This window comes from Heterobasidion irregulare (assembly GCF_000320585.1).
Source record: "Heterobasidion irregulare TC 32-1 unplaced genomic scaffold scaffold_04, whole genome shotgun sequence".
NCBI classification, from domain to species: Eukaryota; Fungi; Basidiomycota; class Agaricomycetes; order Russulales; family Bondarzewiaceae; genus Heterobasidion; species Heterobasidion irregulare.
This window is the reverse complement of record NW_009258200.1, coordinates 1,130,633-1,147,247: the sequence shown is the minus strand read 5'-3', so window position 1 is coordinate 1,147,247 and position 16,615 is coordinate 1,130,633. Positions and strand designations below refer to the sequence as shown.

General features: G+C 48.9%; 6 protein-coding genes across 6 annotated transcripts; 3 read left to right on the top strand and 3 right to left on the bottom strand.

The window, feature by feature from the left end:
• Positions 1–605: 605 nt before the first annotated feature.
• On the bottom strand, positions 606–2,557 carry HETIRDRAFT_458496 (major facilitator superfamily). Its single transcript, XM_009546833.1, has 7 exons — positions 2,335–2,557; positions 2,191–2,256; positions 1,974–2,134; positions 1,784–1,918; positions 1,575–1,731; positions 976–1,519; positions 606–918 (listed from the first exon to the last, which is right to left on the bottom strand). Exons 1-7 carry the CDS (start codon positions 2,515–2,517, stop codon positions 668–670), a joined length of 1,497 nt encoding a protein of 498 aa, XP_009545128.1. The 5' UTR covers positions 2,518–2,557; the 3' UTR covers positions 606–667.
• A 1,234-nt stretch (positions 2,558–3,791) lies between these two features.
• Positions 3,792–7,038, top strand: HETIRDRAFT_157110 (putative urease; the record flags this gene model as incomplete). The annotated part of the gene is made up of 13 exons (XM_009546832.1): positions 3,792–3,836; positions 3,891–4,114; positions 4,169–4,409; positions 4,475–4,870; positions 4,921–4,954; positions 5,009–5,118; positions 5,177–5,659; positions 5,712–5,757; positions 5,807–5,863; positions 5,920–6,032; positions 6,092–6,387; positions 6,454–6,592; positions 6,646–7,038. The coding sequence occupies 13 exons, from the start codon at positions 3,792–3,794 to the stop codon at positions 6,976–6,978; spliced, it is 2,517 nt and encodes an 838-aa protein (XP_009545127.1). The 3' UTR covers positions 6,979–7,038.
• Positions 7,039–7,217: 179 nt separating this feature from the next.
• HETIRDRAFT_38445 (major facilitator superfamily) lies at positions 7,218–9,512 on the top strand. The gene is made up of 9 exons (XM_009546327.1): positions 7,218–7,628; positions 7,684–7,749; positions 7,801–7,961; positions 8,022–8,035; positions 8,088–8,099; positions 8,159–8,267; positions 8,327–8,486; positions 8,579–9,095; positions 9,149–9,512. Exons 1-9 carry the CDS (start codon positions 7,464–7,466, stop codon positions 9,400–9,402), a joined length of 1,458 nt encoding a protein of 485 aa, XP_009544622.1. The 5' UTR covers positions 7,218–7,463; the 3' UTR covers positions 9,403–9,512.
• Positions 9,513–9,620: 108 nt separating this feature from the next.
• On the top strand, positions 9,621–11,469 carry HETIRDRAFT_433642 (uncharacterized protein). Its single transcript, XM_009546831.1, has 2 exons — positions 9,621–10,986; positions 11,043–11,469. The coding sequence occupies exons 1-2, from the start codon at positions 9,674–9,676 to the stop codon at positions 11,143–11,145; spliced, it is 1,416 nt and encodes a 471-aa protein (XP_009545126.1). The 5' UTR covers positions 9,621–9,673; the 3' UTR covers positions 11,146–11,469.
• HETIRDRAFT_433641 (uncharacterized protein) lies at positions 10,447–13,370 on the bottom strand. The gene is made up of 8 exons (XM_009546830.1): positions 13,015–13,370; positions 12,670–12,948; positions 12,490–12,596; positions 12,371–12,436; positions 12,239–12,315; positions 11,825–12,187; positions 11,043–11,753; positions 10,447–10,986 (listed from the first exon to the last, which is right to left on the bottom strand). The coding sequence occupies exons 1-7, from the start codon at positions 13,081–13,083 to the stop codon at positions 11,602–11,604; spliced, it is 1,113 nt and encodes a 370-aa protein (XP_009545125.1). The 5' UTR covers positions 13,084–13,370; the 3' UTR covers positions 10,447–10,986; positions 11,043–11,601.
• A 146-nt stretch (positions 13,371–13,516) lies between these two features.
• HETIRDRAFT_439490 (major facilitator superfamily) lies at positions 13,517–16,205 on the bottom strand (the record flags this gene model as incomplete). The annotated part of the gene is made up of 17 exons (XM_009546829.1): positions 13,517–13,834; positions 13,896–14,026; positions 14,080–14,175; positions 14,229–14,264; positions 14,319–14,503; positions 14,562–14,601; positions 14,663–14,732; positions 14,786–14,997; positions 15,050–15,124; positions 15,184–15,196; positions 15,264–15,298; positions 15,359–15,379; positions 15,437–15,497; positions 15,643–15,708; positions 15,828–15,933; positions 15,992–16,013; positions 16,072–16,205. 17 exons carry the CDS (start codon positions 16,203–16,205, stop codon positions 13,581–13,583), a joined length of 1,557 nt encoding a protein of 518 aa, XP_009545124.1. The 3' UTR covers positions 13,517–13,580.
• Positions 16,206–16,615: the final 410 nt, after the last annotated feature.

Below are 16,615 nucleotides of genomic sequence, written 5' to 3'. Positions count from 1 at the left end.
TAATCCGACGCTAATGATTCAAACTTGAGCACTCGGTCGATGCAGGATGAACGATTATATTTCTGAACAAGGCCAAACATACCGCGCCGCTGAGACCAGTGAATTGTATCTCGATATTTCAACTGCCTCGATTCTTGAAAGGAGTTCGATCGAGTTTCATGCACAAGACTAGACACTAGACACTGAAGCTGAAGCAAAAGTTAGCCGTTTAAATTGGCTGCCGCCAAGCCAGCCAAGTCCTTCGACATCGGGAACCAAACCGGTACAGTGGTTCACTTGAATCATCGCGGAGAAACAGCGTTTTTGCCTCGACGAATCCCTTGGCTCCGCAAGGGATCTAAGGAGTATATGCGAACTATGTACATACCAGACAATCTCTCTTCCGAGTCCATGATTAATGGACTTGACATATATGGTGTTATCCAAAATCAATCATTTATTTAGCAACCTAATCAGAAAGGATCATACCTATGTTTCACAAAATAATCTCATGGATATACATCCATGCAATTCTAAAAATAAGAACCTCGGGAGATTGTCTCCGTTCCATTTCCAGTGTGTCATTTCGGCACCTAGAAGCGCGATAACAAGGGACCGTGAGCAACAAGAAGGTAAAAGATCTATTGTGGTAACGGTTTCTGGCATGATAAAACCCTTCCACATATTTTTAGTTGTGCTTCCAGGCGCCATGAGGGAGATGAGCAGCCACCAGCAAGGATCCCGCGGTAATTGTCATGAGGATAATGTAAACACCATATCCTCCGAGAATATGTCTCTCCGTCGTGAGCGCAAATAGAGATGTTGACATTGCCGGCCCAATAGTCCGCACAACCGATATTACCGTCTGCGCAAACCCATTTGTCGCACCAAGCGAGCGCTTATTCGGTGAAGCGGAGGTGATGTAAATGAAGATGCAACCTGTGAACTAAATCAGACACTGCTCCTCTAGGTTCATTCGGGTGGTATAGGACGCGCCATATGACATGTCCATTACGACCATTGTCGCTAGTTGAATCGCTAGCGTGAGCCAGACAGGAAGTGACAAACCCAGCCGGCGGGCGAGAAGGTTTGAAGCCGGAAAAAGAGCGAAAATTGGTACAAATGATGCCATGCCGGTCATGAAAAGGCGCTTGGGACCTAAACGCTCAATGATCCTAGAGAAGAAGAGACCCTGGAAGACGCCGTTCATCACTCCGAAGGCACCCATGCACAGTCCGATGGTAGCCGGAGGAAGCCCCAAACCCCCGAATTCAATCGGGGTCGAATAGAACAATGGAGCAAGCGCACCCAAGGCAATATCCAGCAAAGCGAGAAACCCGTAATTGGCTACAGAGATCAGCACGGGTTTGGTGAGCAGGGCCTGCAGCGACACCGGTTTCTCTGCCAACGCTTTCACTTGCAGAGGAGTTTGTGTTTCTCCGCGTTCGACCGCAGCCCCCTCTGCTGTTCCATACACGACAATAGTTTGTTCTGGATCGGACCGTCGCGATCTCTTTAACGAAATGGTCGTGTGCAAAGTCTGTAAATAGTTTGAATGATGTGACAGCGATATGAAATTGGAATGTAGTCCTGACCTCCTTCAGGAAGACTGCTGCCGTGACGAATGATATCATGCAGTAGCCGGCAGTAATCGCACACGGTAAGAAGTAAGGGTACCGTTCCCAGAACTGGCTCCCGAACATACCCGGGAAGCGATCATGTGGACGGGAAAACACACCACCCATAAACGGCCTTGGAACCAGTTAACAATCTTCATGCGAATGATGAAGCGGTAAGAACAGACCCTATAGTTGTGCCTGTAGCCCAAACAACTGGCATTAGTGAGAAAGCCTGGGCGATGTTGGTTTCGTCGGACACTTCTGCCATCATGCTTTTCATGACAGCGATGTTGCCGTTTGTGGCGCCGGCGAACGCGCGACTTGCGAGGTCAAGGATGTGAGTACGAACTTGATTGATATTAGAGGAAATCGCACCTTAAGACAACGGTCCAGAACGTCCTCGATAGACCGAACCACAGCATGGATATTGTGAGACCCAGAAGCCCTGAAATGAGGACAGGTTTGCGACCGATGTGATCTGACAACCGACTCCATTGAAGCACCATCAAAGCTTCAGCCGCAAAGAATAACGATTCCTGTAGGGTGCTCGTAAGCTGTAAGTATACGATGAAGCAAGATGAAGGTCTCGCACCACAAATCCTGCATAATACCCAATTTTTCGTTCGTCCCCGCCAGTGATATCCAGCTCACTGATAAGCTACTCCACAGACGTTTAATATCAGGGTCAACCTCAACTTTTCAACAGCTCTACTATAGCAGCACATAAACGGCTCACTTGATTGATGAAAGGTAATATGGACTGAGATGTTATCGGCTCTGCCATTTGTACGAGCAACAAGATTGCGATCTGACCCATTGGTAAAGGAGTACGCTTTTGAGGACGATCGGCCTCAATGAGCGCAGAGCCCATAAGAGGTGTTTCCTCGTTAGCACTTTGATCAGGCATTGATGTCGACATATTGCCTTCCCAGCTCTTGCGCAACGTGAACAGCAGCAAGTGTCTGGGAAAGGAGAAAACGGTGGAGAAATCGCGTCAAAGACTGAACGAACGGGAAGGACTACTCTTCAAGCGCCCATGACGTAACGCTTAGATCACGGTGACTAAAAAGCCATGAAGCCATGCCTGGCACTAGTATGGGCAGAATGAGTGCTAAGTTTTGACGTTGGTGCAGACGATGTTCAGGTTCGTTTTATGACCTGAGAGCAAGAGTGTACGCAGCGCCCGCCATATCATATTTGGACTCGATACCATATTTCCGTTCAGTGACCGCCGAATGACATCTATGATAGGGCGCTATGTAGAACTCCGCAGGACTTTTTAACCGGTTATCAGCTAGGAGGTGTTGATAGCTACATATTGTGAGCGTGGGAAAATGAAAGTAAAATCGAGAAAATGGGCCAACAAAATGATGGCTCATAGCTCACTCAGTGTTATATATTCTATAAACTAAGCCTGAATGTATTAGAGAGGCTCAGATGGCTGGAGCATAAACAGGTTGATTTGAGAGAGCAGTTGTGGAGTTAGGTGTCTCAGCCTAACCTTCCCTTGTAGTAGAACTAGAGAAGCCACCATGATGCAAGTTGGATGTGGATGCCAGCTGGTAAGATCATCCCCTTTATCTTCAGTATTAGAAAGATTTACAATGGCTGACTCTCCATTAGGCTGCCAATTTTGGAAGCTATCTATATTCCTTTTTCTTTTCTTTTTACTAGGAGGGCAACTATGGTGGCGAGGGTCAGATATGATGTTTAGAGTATCATGTGCAATAGATTTTTTATTTTTTTCTGCCCGACACACATTTATTTTTGACAAACCAATGCTACCATCAAACCCAGCAGCTCAAAAGGAGTCGATTGGAGCTTTTTTGATGAATTTCCCACGAGAAACAAGGGGCGACCAATATTTTGCGTACTTTTTTTCTCTTAATAGGCATTTTTTGAGGAAACCGCTCGTGCAATTTTCTCCGGAGCACATTCAAATTACTCTATAGGTGTATCTGCATCTATTCTGATACCTCCAGTAGCCGTAAGAAATGATCATCCAAATTTACCGTGTTTGCGTGTCCAGCACTGTACGTGCCCTTAGCGAGAATCGAATGGTTGTGCCTGAAGCAACTTATCTTATCGCTTACAATATGACCATTGTCCATCCTCGTCTCGAATCTTCATCTCAGGAGCAGCCTCAGAGAGCCTCAGCATTCCTCCGTATCATCATCCATAACTGTCACGAATATGCGCATTCTTCCACGGGAACAGGAAAGGCTTCTCCTACACCAGGTCCTCTCCTCGTTTGCGCGTATAGTACACAATGCTTATGTTCGACCGAGATAGGCTGGCTTTCTTGCTCAAAAGAGGCTCGCTCGGGGACTTAGGCTCAACCAGACAGAGGCTACAGCCTTGATTGCATCCCAACTTCAAGAGCGCATCCGTGATGGAAAGAATTCTGTTGCAGAGCTAATGCAACATGGCAAAACGCTACTTGGGAGGAGGCATGTGTTGCCTAGTGTTCCCAGCCTATTACACCAGATTCAGGTTGAAGGGACATTCAAAGATGGGTGCGCTTTGTTTTGTGTCTATATATCATACTATATCCTCATGATCTCATTCAGAGTATTTCTTGTCACTGTTCACGATCCAGTCTGTACGGAGGATGGAAATTTGGATGCCGCACTGTACGGTTCATTCCTCCCAATTCCGTCTCTTGATATGTTCCCTATCGTCGACCCTTCCGAATACGAGCGCAATAATTCCCCTGGGGCTGTCATTGCGAGAAAAGAAAGGATTACGATCAATCAAGGTAGAGAGCGGCTGAGAGTGAGAGTGACAAACAACGGTGATCGCCCAATTCAGGTCTGGTTTGTTTAGTTTACTGTATCTCTTGCTTGAAAAAATTGATCAGGTTCGAGGAATTACAGATCGGATCCCACTATCATTTCATCGAAACAAATGCAGCTTTGATGTTCGACCGTGGCAAGGCTTACGGAAAACGCCTTGACATCCCTGCAGGAACAGCTGTTCGATTTGAACCTGGGGATACTAAAGTAGTGACACTCTGTACAATCTCAGGGGCAAAGCTCATCACGGGAGGGAATGCGTTGGCAACAGGCGTGTTCGATATTTCTCGGACCGACAGCATCGTGCACAGTCTTATCCAAAAAGGCTTTGGACATACACCGGAACCAGGAGCTCTTGTAGTAAACGAAGATACCGATATCGCACGCGATGCATATATCGCTATGTATGGACCAACAGTCGGAGACCGAATTCGTCTTGGAGACACAGAGCTGTGGATCGAAGTTGAACGCGACGAGGTAAGACTTTCGACTTCGCTGATCTGTGTATTAATATTCACTGAGTGTAGACAGTGTATGGTGATGAAGTCAAGTTCGGGGGAGGTAATCATTCGACCGTTTCCCTTTGATTCATGATTAACTCCGCTCTACGGTCAGGTAAATCCATCCGTGAGGGCATGGGTCAAGCAACCAACAGGCCATCTTCCGAAACCCTTGATCTTGTGATCACAAATGCCCTCGTCGTCGATTGGTCTGGCATCTATAAGGCAAGGCTAATACCTCATTCACACTCCCAAGACCTAGAATACTGATACATCACAACAGGCTGACGTCGGCGTCAAAAACGGAAAGATTAGCGGTATAGGCAAGGCCGGGAACCCCGACGTGATGTCCTCCGTCCATCCTGACCTAGTCATTGGGTCCAGCACAGAAGTCATAGCAGGCGAAAAGCTCATTCTGACTGCGGGTACAATCGACGCCCACGTACATTTTATCTCTCCTACCCAGGTGACTGAGGCACTAGCAGCGGGGACAACGACCATGATCGGCGGGGGCACGGGGCCAAGTTCGGGTACGAATGCCACGACCTGCACTCCCAGTCCTTTCTACATGCAACATATGTTCGCTGCAATGGATGGTCTGCCGATGAATTTTGCCATCACGGGTAAAGGGAATGATGCAGGTCCGAAGGCTTTGGAGGATATTATCAAGGCAGGGGCTGCTGGGCTGAAACTGCATGAAGATTGGGGATCAACGCCAGCAGTGATCGTGAACTGCTTGGATGTTGGAGACAAGTACGATGTACAGGTAAGTACCGTTATCATCGAAGAGCCTTTTCCAAATCGAAATCATACAATAGGTCAATATACACACGGACACTTTGAACGAGAGTGGTTTCGTCGAAAGTAAGGCCTCGCAAAGGCATTCTTAACTCATTATCTCATGATCATTAAGGCACTATTGCTGCCTTCGGAAATCGCACGATCCATACGTATCATACGGAAGGGGCTGGTTTGTGACCTTTTAATCCATCGATACTTGCTCGACTGATTTGTTTTCTATGGCAGGTGGAGGACATGCTCCTGATATCATTGTCGTGTGTGGCCTTGACAACGTACTTCCTTCTTCCACAAACCCTACTCGTCCCTTTACGAATAACACTCTTGATGAACACTTGGACGTAAGTATTTCGCGGGATCGAATAACAACTTAGTACCAGCACTCACATCTTCGGTACAGATGCTCATGGTCTGTCATCATTTGGACAAGTCTATTCCCGAAGATCTCGCGTTTGCCGAATCTCGCATTCGTGCCGAAACTGTCGCAGCTGAGGATGTCTTACACGACACTGGTGCCATATCGATGATTAGCTCCGACTCGCAAGCCATGGGCCGTGTTGGTGAGGTTGTGAGTCGAACGTGGCGAACGGCAAGCAAAATGCGAGAAGTCAGAGGGCCTCTCACGTCTTTGGGCGACGGCGATGGTGTCGACAACGGAAGAGTCAAAAGATATATCGCGAAATACACCATCAACCCGTACGCCCATAGTCTATTCAACTCATATGTGCACTAAGCATCGCGATTGTATCTTTATGATTCAAGGGCTATTACACATGGCATAAGTCATCTCGTAGGGCATGTCAAAGTTGGAACTCTCGCGGATCTCGTCCTCTGGAAACCCGAGAACTTTGGGATCAAGCCTGAGATGGTACTTAAGTCAGGCGTCATCGCTTGGAGCCAGGTCAGCCTTCACGCACGCGATAATTCATTGCTTTGACTGATTTATGTTGATAGATGGGCGATGCGAATGCCTCAATACCAACAGTTCAGCCTTTCTTGGGGAGGCCAATGTGGGGTTCCTATCCCTCGTCTGCGGCGCTTAATTCGGTCTACTTCGTCTCTGAGATATCCATCACCTCCGGTGTCGTAGCGTCTTACGGTCTGTCTAAGCGTTTCGAAGCGGTCCGTGGCTGTAGAAATGTGACGAAGAAGGATATGAAGTGGAACGATGCAACACCACAAATGAAGGTCGACCCTGAGACTTATGAGGTGCATGCAGACGAGATACTGATGGATGCCCCGCCAGCGGCGAAGCTGCCTCTGGCTAGGATCTATAATCTTTTTTGATGTTATCGTTCGTTCTTCGCTTAGTGTACGTTATTGTAAAGACAATTATGTATCGTCTCAGATAACTATCATGGGAATCCTGCGAAAACTCCCACACTTCGTTTCTTATTAGCGGTTGCACTCAGATAGATCCGGAAACGTACGGAGAGGTTTTCCGGGTGCGACCGGGACAGCCTCAAGGCAACCCTCTCTTTTGCTCATAGCCGCGAGTCGCGAATCGACTATTGATCTCGCCGTCCCAATTGTCAACACCACCCATGTCGTTCCTCTACAACCCGCCTCATATTTTATTTGCCCTTCTGACCCGCTTTGCCCGGCGGCGATCCTACGGCCGACTCGCAAACTGTCGCTGACTTAGGTAATGTGTTGTCCGGCCAGGGTGCCGATGACTCTGAGAGTCATAGACACATTCTTTCGCCTTCTGAGTCCCGTCTGAGCACTTCCTTTTGTTCCTTGCCCTGTACACTTTCTTGACCAAGTCCTTCATGACCGCTGCCACGAGAGATATGGACGAAGAGACTCCGCTGTTGCAGGAGACTCAGCAGAAAAAAAAGCCCTCACCTATACCATGGCCTCAGATAACCCTGCTCTTGGTATTGCAGTTGGCCGAGCCGCTGACTTCACAAGTTATATATCCGTTCGCTCCTGAGGTGCGTTGATACCTCTTGGGAACGGCGGTGACTCCACTCATCTATTTCTCTGCAGTTTGTTCGACACAGCGGGATCACGCATGGAGACGAGACGAAGGTAGGGCACTATGTTGGGTTAATGGTATGCTGTCAATTTTTTTCTGAAGATTGTATCTGATCACGCATCTACCAGCAATCCATCTTCTTTGCTGCGCAAGCCATGACCGTTCTGCACTGGAGTCGTATTTCAGATATTGTTGGCCGCAAGCCTGTCATCTTGACGGGTCTGTCTGGCCTGTCACTTTCCATGTACTGCTTTGGTTTGTCGAGGACATATTGGTCGGCTGTTATCAGGTATGAAACTCTGCTGCGTATACTCTGGCACATTCAAACTTTACTGACACTTCAATACAGTCGTTCTCTTAATGGTACTTGATTTTCTTGCCATCTTTCAAAACTTAGTACTGAGCTTTAATCTAGGGTTCCTCAACGGTATATCAGGCCATCGCTATATTTCCGCGCGTTTGCTAATATAAGCCAAACGTAATAAGGGAACATTGGAGTGCTGAAAAGCATGATTGCAGAAATCACAGACTCCTCGAACCTTGCGCAGGTCTATGCATACATGCCAATCGCATGGTCTACCGGAGGGACTTTAGGGTGTGTTCCGGTTGATCGCCAGTTCTCTGTTTAAATTCATCTGTTGACACACGATACAGTCCCATCATCGGCGGCACACTTTCACGCCCCGCTGACCGCTTTCCCGATACGTTTGGCGATTCAGAGTTCATGAAAAAGTTTCCCTATTTTCTAGCTTGCGCCGTGCCTGCGACATTCTCCGCCCTTGCATGGTTGATTACTTTTACATTTCTCAAAGAGGTATATATGAACATTGCTGGAGTTGATCATGCGGTGACCGTTTCTGTCACCTGCAGCCCCGTACTGACTTTCTTTTCTTCAATTCTCATTAGACTGTTCGTTCGCCTGTTTCCGTCCGGAGCCTATTCAGGATCCGCAAAGATAAGGGGGGTCTGGCTTTAGCAGATGATACCTCCCTGCAGGACACTCCGGCAGATGATGCTGAAAAACCCTTCCCTATCTATGCGCTTCTCATTCCACGTGTGCTCATCGCGGCGGTGAACTACGCCACTCTCTCACTCGTCGACATCGCATACCGTGCAGTGCAACCTCTGTTCTTCTCCACACCGATCGAGCTCGGTGGGCTTGGGCTGCCACCTCCCACGATCGGTGCCATCTTGTCCTTCTTCGGTTTCATGAACGGTATTTTCCAGGTGTTCTTCTTCGCGCGCATCCACGACAGATGGGGGACGAAGAACGTTTTTATCGCGGGCCTGCTCTCGGCGATACCCTGCTTTGCCTTGTTTCCATTCATGAATCTGTTGGCAAGGTCGCAGGGCGTCAGTACTACCGTCTGGGTTATAGTGGCGCTGCAAACTCTGATTTCCCTTGGAGTCAGTCTCAGTTACGGTCAGAGATTCTCCTAAATATCACTGTCAAGATAATCTTATCACAGCTTGTAGGCTGTATCTTCATCTACATCGCGGCCTCTGCTCCTAACAAAGCCTCTTTGGGTGCAACCAACGGATTGGCCCAAATGATGGTGTCGGTTATGCGGACGTTCGGCCCTGCAGCGGCAAACTCCTTGTTTGCTCTTTCCATTCGGCATCAATATCTTGGTGGGTGGCTTGTATATTGGGTTCTGCTCGCCGTTGCATCCGGCTCGGTGTTGGTAGCGACCACATTGCCTCGCAAGGCATGGAGGGACTCGAAGTAAGCGCGAGATGTTGTTCACGGATTTCTATACCCCGATGAGACGCCAAGATCGTACCAGTAGTTTTAACGATATCCATCAGAGTTACCAATGGATGGCTTTTCACGACTTGATACGGTATTTCATGACCTGTGCATGCCACCGCTGCTGCCAAACACGACCAAACATGAGTCGCGGAAAGACGCGGTGGCACAGGGTGGCAATGGCACACGTCTGGTCATCGCCTTCTGCCCGTTGTCCGCTACATCCCTTGGGCATACTACTCTTTCTCATTATGGCTGCCAGCAGTTTTGCTGCTCTAATGGCTCTCAGCCATAGTCAAACACAGGAATCGGATCGTGCTGTCAAATCCGCACTCCAGGAGCGCCAACGAAAGGAACAAATACGGAGAAAGCAGCAGGATGAGCGGGAGTCAAAGGAGCGAGAGATACAAGCAAAGATACGTATGCAGCGCTTGGAGCAGGAAAAGAAAGAACATGAAAGGCAGGAGAAGCGAGATCAGGAACAATTAGCGAAGCAGCGAGAGATACAGCGTCGGGAGGAGAAACAGCGCCAGGCGCTCCTTCACGGGCCAAAGAAAGGAAAGGACGGTGGTCCACGGTGGCCCGCCTCTTCTTCTTCTAATAAGGACGATGTGCGCAGACGCAGGCTACCCTCGGATGATGGCGACGACTCGGGCAGTACAGCTCTCACGCGCGAGGAGAAGCGCAAGCGCAGGCTCGAGGCCGAATTCACGCGAGACCCTTCACGCAAACGCTTGACGACTAGTTCTGGCTATACCAAGGCAGGCAGACGGTTGCCTGGTGGGGCCATCGACATAACCACAAACTCGTCCACGCCACCACCCGTCTCCTCTTCGGATGGCTCAGTCTCTGTCCGAGCCCGCCTCGCGGCCATGCCCAACACCCTGACGAAACTCAATGTCGTCAAACGCGATACTCGTACGATTGACGAAATTGTGCGAGATCGGCAGAAGCTTCGCGAATCCAAACTTCTAGAGGGCGAGGAGGCGCGAGAGTTCCACGACTGGTTCGGGTCCAAGCCTAAGGCGTCGGAGAAGCTAACGCCCACACCCGTTTCCAGGATGAGCACGCCCTCTGCTAGTACGATACCTGGAAAACCATCCACCTCTATCGCACCAAATCCAGCACCCTCTATAATGCCAAAGAAAAGCCCAGCTTCTGTCGTCAAACCTATACCTGCCTCATCCTCCAAAGCCAACCCATCTTCTGCGCTCAAGTCAGCACCTTTGCCTCGACATCCGAAAGCCAGTACCACTTCAAAGGCTGATAACAGGCCTTCTGCCATGGGCACTCTCAAACCGTCGGCGAGTTTATCCAAGATTCCCTCAACTTCCAAGCTGGCTTCTAGAAGCTCGCAGCCTGTTACCAAACGACGACAGCGGTCTCCCTCCCTCTCTGACTCGCCGCCACCTCCAAAGCGCTCCAAGCCGATGGACGATATCTCCAGCCAGATTTGGAAACTCTTTGGAAAGGATAAGGACGATTATATGCGGCGCGACGTCTTCAGTGACGACGAAGACATGGAAGCGGATGCCCATGACTTAGAAAAGGAGGAAATGAGAAGGTCGGTCGGACAGCGTTTCTATGCCGTGACCTTAATTTCATTGAACTTTTTTGCAGTGCTCGTCTTGCTCGGAAGGAAGACGTAGAAGCGGAGATGGAGGAAAAACGACGTGAGGAAGAGAAACGGCGACGCAAGAGAGAGCGTGAGCGCTCTAATTAGCGACACTCATACCTGCTTGTTGTGACGGACTTATGGAGGACTCTAGATATGGTATAAGGTTTTTTGTATGTCGATCATGGACTTGTGTAGCTTATGCTTGGCTTTGGACGGGTATTGAGCATGACATGTAGATGTCATGCATACCCTTGGTTATTTACGTTCACCCTTTCTTCTCGCATCCTTATATCCCACCATCGCATCTCTTGTCGTTAGCAACGCATCTAGAATGCGACCATCGCACTATGTAGAATAGGAATACTTTTTCATGCACAGCTGTAATTATACAAAGCAGAACTCTTGAAAGGTGACTACAGATGCGAATCCATCCGGAGAAACGCTAATGTGGACGAAAAGCTCTGCAGGCAAGCGTATATAAAAAGCGAAATCGAAAGCGGATGATTCAACGACCGTAGTGGACGGCGAAGAACAGCAAAATATTGCCTGTATAAACATAATTTAGCCACTATCCTCCATCCTATACCTCTTTCTAGGACCGTCAGGCCCAAATTGTCCACCGCCTTGGGCACCTTGTATGAAGGCCGGGTTAAAATGCCCCTGGACATTATTGAACCCGCCCCGACCCATTCCACCCATCATACCCATCCCACCTACATGTACAAACGGACACAGTAAGCGTACACATCCAGATACACAGGTTACAGAGACTAGAAACCCGTACCCATGCCGCCCATCATATTTCCTCGAAATCCATTGCCCATCATACCACCTCGCGGGCCCTGCGGAATCATACCGCCGCGTCCACCACCCGTGAACCCAGCTCCCATATTGTTGAACCCACCAGCTCCCATATTCATGCCCATGCCACCCATGCCACCCATCATCGCAGGCATACCGCGCATCATGCCACCACCCATCATACCACCACCGCGCATGTTCATCCCTCCCATATTTTGCATACCAATCTGGCTGTTGCCCATGCCACCACGGAAGTTGGCTCCACCACGACCCGCCGGGCCAACGCTGCCTCCAGTACTGGGGATCGGTTGACCACCTTGTATGCGATTCTCGCGAGGTGGAGGCTCTGCATAGATCAACTCAGATGAAAGATAGATATACTTTCATCAAAATTCACCTTTTGGAAGGGTCCTAAAGGGGTTACCCTGCATCGAACTCGTGAAGTTCACATTGGCCTTGCGGTTTTGAAAATCACTGTGGCAATCATCTATCACTGAACCTGACAAGGAGCACGGCAAGTACAACATACTTATTGTCAAACCAGTTCTTGAGCGCGAGGGCGTTGTCATAACCGCCGCATTCCACATAAGCGATGCTATATGCGTCTATAAACAGCATATACGCATGTATGATGTGAAAGATATTTACCCTTTGCTCTTTCCATTCACCTTATGCTCTGAAAAGGTGATATCTTTGTGATCTACCGTGACACCGACGTTCAGCGCGACTTGGCGGAGATCCTCGTCAGTGGTCCACTGTAAACAAAGAAGATACAGGCAACATCTCAGAAGATGGTACATGGCAAGTCCGACGACAAGATGAACGGACCCATTGCAAATCTCCGATATATAAGGCATCATTGCCTGGCTGCCCCATCTCTACTTTCACTTGGTTCCCTCCTCCCATCGTGTAGTTCCTGTTCCCGTTCGCGCTACCGGATGCCATTGGGTTTGAGTCAGGAACAGTGGGAATAGCTTGTGCAGCTTCTTGGGGTTCATGATCATCTTCTTCTCGAGGTCTCTTCTCACCAATGATGGGCGCGGCCACATGGTTCAGATCAGGGTCCTCTATCTTCACATCCTCCCGGGCTGGCTCTTCCGTGGCGGACTGACGCAAGGGCCCACACATAATTCCATCAGTAAGAGCTCCTCCTACTCAAAAAGGGCCACATACCTGAGGTTCGATTGACACGTTCTGGAACCCGTCGTCTTCTCCATAGAGGTCAAAGTCATCATCAGCCATATTTTCGATTGACTTAGACGGGGGTCAGATGGTGGAGAGAGAAGTCAAGAATTCTTTTGTTTTGGAAGAGTGTGGGAGATGACAGGATGTCTGTAGCGAATGACAAGACGATAATCCAGTACAGAGGCAACAAGACGACAACCGGTCAGATACAGGTCTCCCGAGCAAGCGTCGCTCCGCAGTCAGCCAGAGAAAGGATGAGAGATGCTCTCACAAGAGAAGTATAGATACAGGTTCGCAAAGTTTTGAGAGGACGGCTACAGAACGGAGTGGGTGTAGAAGGAGTCAAGGCGGGCGGGTCTCAACTGTTGACATAAAACCAGTCCGTCCCTAGCTGGTCACGTGCCTTGTGGCGGCATAGTGGCGGCGTAGCTGCTTGGATTGTCAATTCAAATTTCAAGCCTAAGTCTCCCCTTACACAGAACACAGTCGTCCTGTGTATCAGTGAACCATCACGGCCAATGGTATAAAGTAATGTACGGTATGCGGTGTGGCCATCATACGGCCTCTAGTGAGCTGTTCACCTCCCTTTGCTCTATCTTCGCTCCTTTTGCTGCTTCAGACTCCAATTCTACAGCATCTGATTCCACCTGCGTCTTCTCTGAGGTCCCTTCCTGTCCTTCCCTCATTTGCTCTAGAATCTTACGCGCCTCCTGTGCAAATTTAGAGCGCTCACGGAGCTTTTCGCCATAACGGATGAAAAAGAGGGGGATGGGGATGAGACCTAGAGACAGAAAGCCAAACAGAGAGACTGGGGGAGGTGGGGAAAGCGATCAGCATCTTGAGCCGGTATGAAGAATTCCTCGACTCACGGCCCCATTTAGTCCCCACCGAGCTCAACAGGCTGTTTGCAAATACCGGAAAAGCGGACGCAATAATGGAACGGACGAAAACGTTGCAAGCGGAAGCGCTTGACGCATACACTGTGTAAGTCTGTGAGACGCTGAATGCAGACATCAGGCTTGATAGAACGCAGTAAGGGAAACTCAGGCATACTATGCGAGGAAACACATGAAGATAGCCATCATGGAATATCCGAACGCAATCCCTGCAAGGGCAGGTGCAACCCAGTGCGTCTCTGGGCCGCTTGTCCTACATCACAAACCGTCAAAATGAGAATGGTTGCTTGCGAAATTGTGCATTACCAGGCAAACCAGAAGAGAGACACGGGCAAGAGTAAACTGTCGCCATTGTGGTAAGCTGTACGGACGGTTTACAAAAACAGAATTCTTCACCAAGCAGAGAGTACCACTTTGAGTCGCGCTTCCGCCGGCTGAGGTGTAACGCCCTTCTTTTCGATTCCTGGAAGCGGCAGCTGAGAGAAGAAACGAGTTATCCGTTCGTACGGCGCTACAACAAGGAACTGTCCGATTGGAATAGGGAGGAAAAGCAAACCACACAGTCGGAACGGAATGTCATGCTAGAAGCAAAAGACTTGTCAAAAAAGGGTTTCATAGTGATACAAAATGTACGGATACCTGTGCAATAAAGACCACAGGGTAGGCTTCGAAGAAAAAGCTAGACGAGTGAAAAAAATTTCGTCAGATCTCCGCGGATGACTTGCCACATTCATGCTCACTACACGATGCCGTAGGCTAATGAAATCCATATAGCCGCCCCTTGATTTATAGGTTCGTACAAAAGCATCTCTGTTAATTCTGAGTCAACAGGTATAACACTCATGCTTTCCTAAAACACATACGCGTTGGCCGCAATATGTGTTTTTGTAGAATTTGCTTCCTTGATTCTTTATGAATTTCGTGGGCTGCACGCGCATTCTCATTTCCTTCTGCACGCAGTTTCTTGGCGCGCTTAGAGAGGATAGACGGTCCATGTGTTTCAGGGAGAAGAAAGACGAGTGGCCAGCAGGCGATTGCGAAGAAAAAATGGACACGGACAACCCATAAACCTGATCTGTGTTGTGTGAGTATTATATACTGAGAATTCAGTGTTAAGAAAAATTTACCCGCTGTTTGTAGTAGCTGCAACAAAAAATCCAACGAGAGAACCAAAACATGGTCCCGAGAGGGGGCAGAACGAGCTTGCGGCAACGATGTGTGAATAACAATCACCATTATACTCAGATTGGTCGAGACTTACTACCAGGCGATGGCTATCGCATAAAATATTTGAATGGTCAAGGGGCTATTACCGAATTTCCACAGATAAGAACCACGTACCTCGACTTTGTGCCCGAATGTCGTTGTGATACATACTAAATCAAAGTTTTGCTCAATGCTTGAACAAGAACATCATGCATACAAACAAGGCATACTCCGTAATGACACCGCTACCACTACATCCATATGTCAGGCAATCATGCAGAACGCACTTATAAAGCTGTCTCACTTACTTATTGAGGGCGCAGGCAGCGCATGCGCCTGTTAGAAAACGGACTAAAAGGGACTTGAAGACTACCATTGATCGCCCATAGGCATAGACTCACATAAAAGAATTACAACGATGTTGCTGGCAAAGGCTGAAGGGGCTACAGCGCCTTTGAACATAGCACAAATCAGGCATCTATGAATTTGGAGTGGAAAACACATGATCGCTCACCAATCATCAATGGCCATGAGAGCATATATGCAACCTTGCGACCGTACATCTCAGACATGGGACCTGCGGTGATTAAGAGTTAGAAATTGAACAATCTGCATACTATTACCGGCCGTACCCCCTGTGTCAAACATGACGTCTGATCAGCAATTCGGGACTCGCAATGAGCAAGAGAAGGATCTGACATATGAGTGGCCCAAAAGCAAAGCCAAGGACGTAGAGGGTCAGTCCTGAGCTCGCGGCGATTTCGTTGATACCATACAACCGTTCAAGCTGTTGCTGCCCGGGAGCCTGGTGAGATAGAAAATTCATTCATCCAAGCAACATCACGACACGGTTCCTCACGTACGTAGGAAGACGAACCAAAGACCCTAGTTGAACATCAGCTACTGCAGAGATGAGTATCGGACCGATCGGTATGTGACTCACGAGCAAAAAGCCAGGACGCATAACATCATGACCACACTGACTTTCTTCCACTTCGGCCAGTTGACTGGATCTTCTGGATCATCCCTGACAAAAGTTACGAGGTGGATCCTCCCCTCAGCCGATTGCAAAGCCATTCGGTGGCCGTCGACTGGATCGCCTCTGGTACAGCGGAGGGTGGTAGTGGCAAGTCAAGGAGACGAATTTGACGGTATTGAGCAAGAATCAACCCCGGGTATGGATCGATATTTCCGGCCCCATCTCCTGCCGAAGGAAGGGATATTCAACACCTGCATCAGCAGATTCGGGCAAAGAAGCATGGCCGAAGGGAGCATGCCGTAAGCAGCGGCTGGCCGGCATTTAAAGGCGCTGAGACTCAAACTTCAGCGCTCCAGACTCTTCCAGACTGTGTGATCTGAGAGCAATTATGAGCCAGTGCCAAGTGGATCCATCTCTGGTTCTTGATCGACTCTATCGCCGGAAAATCGTCATTGTATTCAAACTCCCAAGGTACAGACTTGCATACATTTAGCGCGAAGTCGCTATT

What these genes read in the sequence shown, in the direction of transcription:
- HETIRDRAFT_433641 (XM_009546830.1), bottom strand. Translation starts at nt 13,083, where the DNA reads ATGGCTGATGATGACTTTGACCTCTATGGAGAAGACGACGGGTTCCAG. An exon ending in AAGAACTGGTTTGACAATAA is followed by an intron (nt 12,316 to 12,370) that starts GTATGTTGTACT and finishes TGATTGCCACAG; the next exon opens with TGATTTTCAAAACCGCAAGG. An exon ending in AAATATGATGGGCGGCATGG is followed by an intron (nt 11,754 to 11,824) that starts GTACGGGTTTCT and finishes TTGTACATGTAG; the next exon opens with GTGGGATGGGTATGATGGGT.
- HETIRDRAFT_433642 (XM_009546831.1), top strand. Translation starts at nt 9,674, where the DNA reads ATGGCTGCCAGCAGTTTTGCTGCTCTAATGGCTCTCAGCCATAGTCAA. An exon ending in GAAAAGGAGGAAATGAGAAG is followed by an intron (nt 10,987 to 11,042) that starts GTCGGTCGGACA and finishes ACTTTTTTGCAG; the next exon opens with TGCTCGTCTTGCTCGGAAGG.
- HETIRDRAFT_38445 (XM_009546327.1), top strand. Translation starts at nt 7,464, where the DNA reads ATGACCGCTGCCACGAGAGATATGGACGAAGAGACTCCGCTGTTGCAG. An exon ending in TCTACCGGAGGGACTTTAGG is followed by an intron (nt 8,268 to 8,326) that starts GTGTGTTCCGGT and finishes CACACGATACAG; the next exon opens with TCCCATCATCGGCGGCACAC. An exon ending in CTTTTACATTTCTCAAAGAG is followed by an intron (nt 8,487 to 8,578) that starts GTATATATGAAC and finishes AATTCTCATTAG; the next exon opens with ACTGTTCGTTCGCCTGTTTC.
- HETIRDRAFT_458496 (XM_009546833.1), bottom strand. Translation starts at nt 2,517, where the DNA reads ATGTCGACATCAATGCCTGATCAAAGTGCTAACGAGGAAACACCTCTT. An exon ending in TTCTGGACCGTTGTCTTAAG is followed by an intron (nt 1,919 to 1,973) that starts GTGCGATTTCCT and finishes TGACCTCGCAAG; the next exon opens with TCGCGCGTTCGCCGGCGCCA. An exon ending in GCTACAGGCACAACTATAGG is followed by an intron (nt 1,732 to 1,783) that starts GTCTGTTCTTAC and finishes ACTGGTTCCAAG; the next exon opens with GCCGTTTATGGGTGGTGTGT.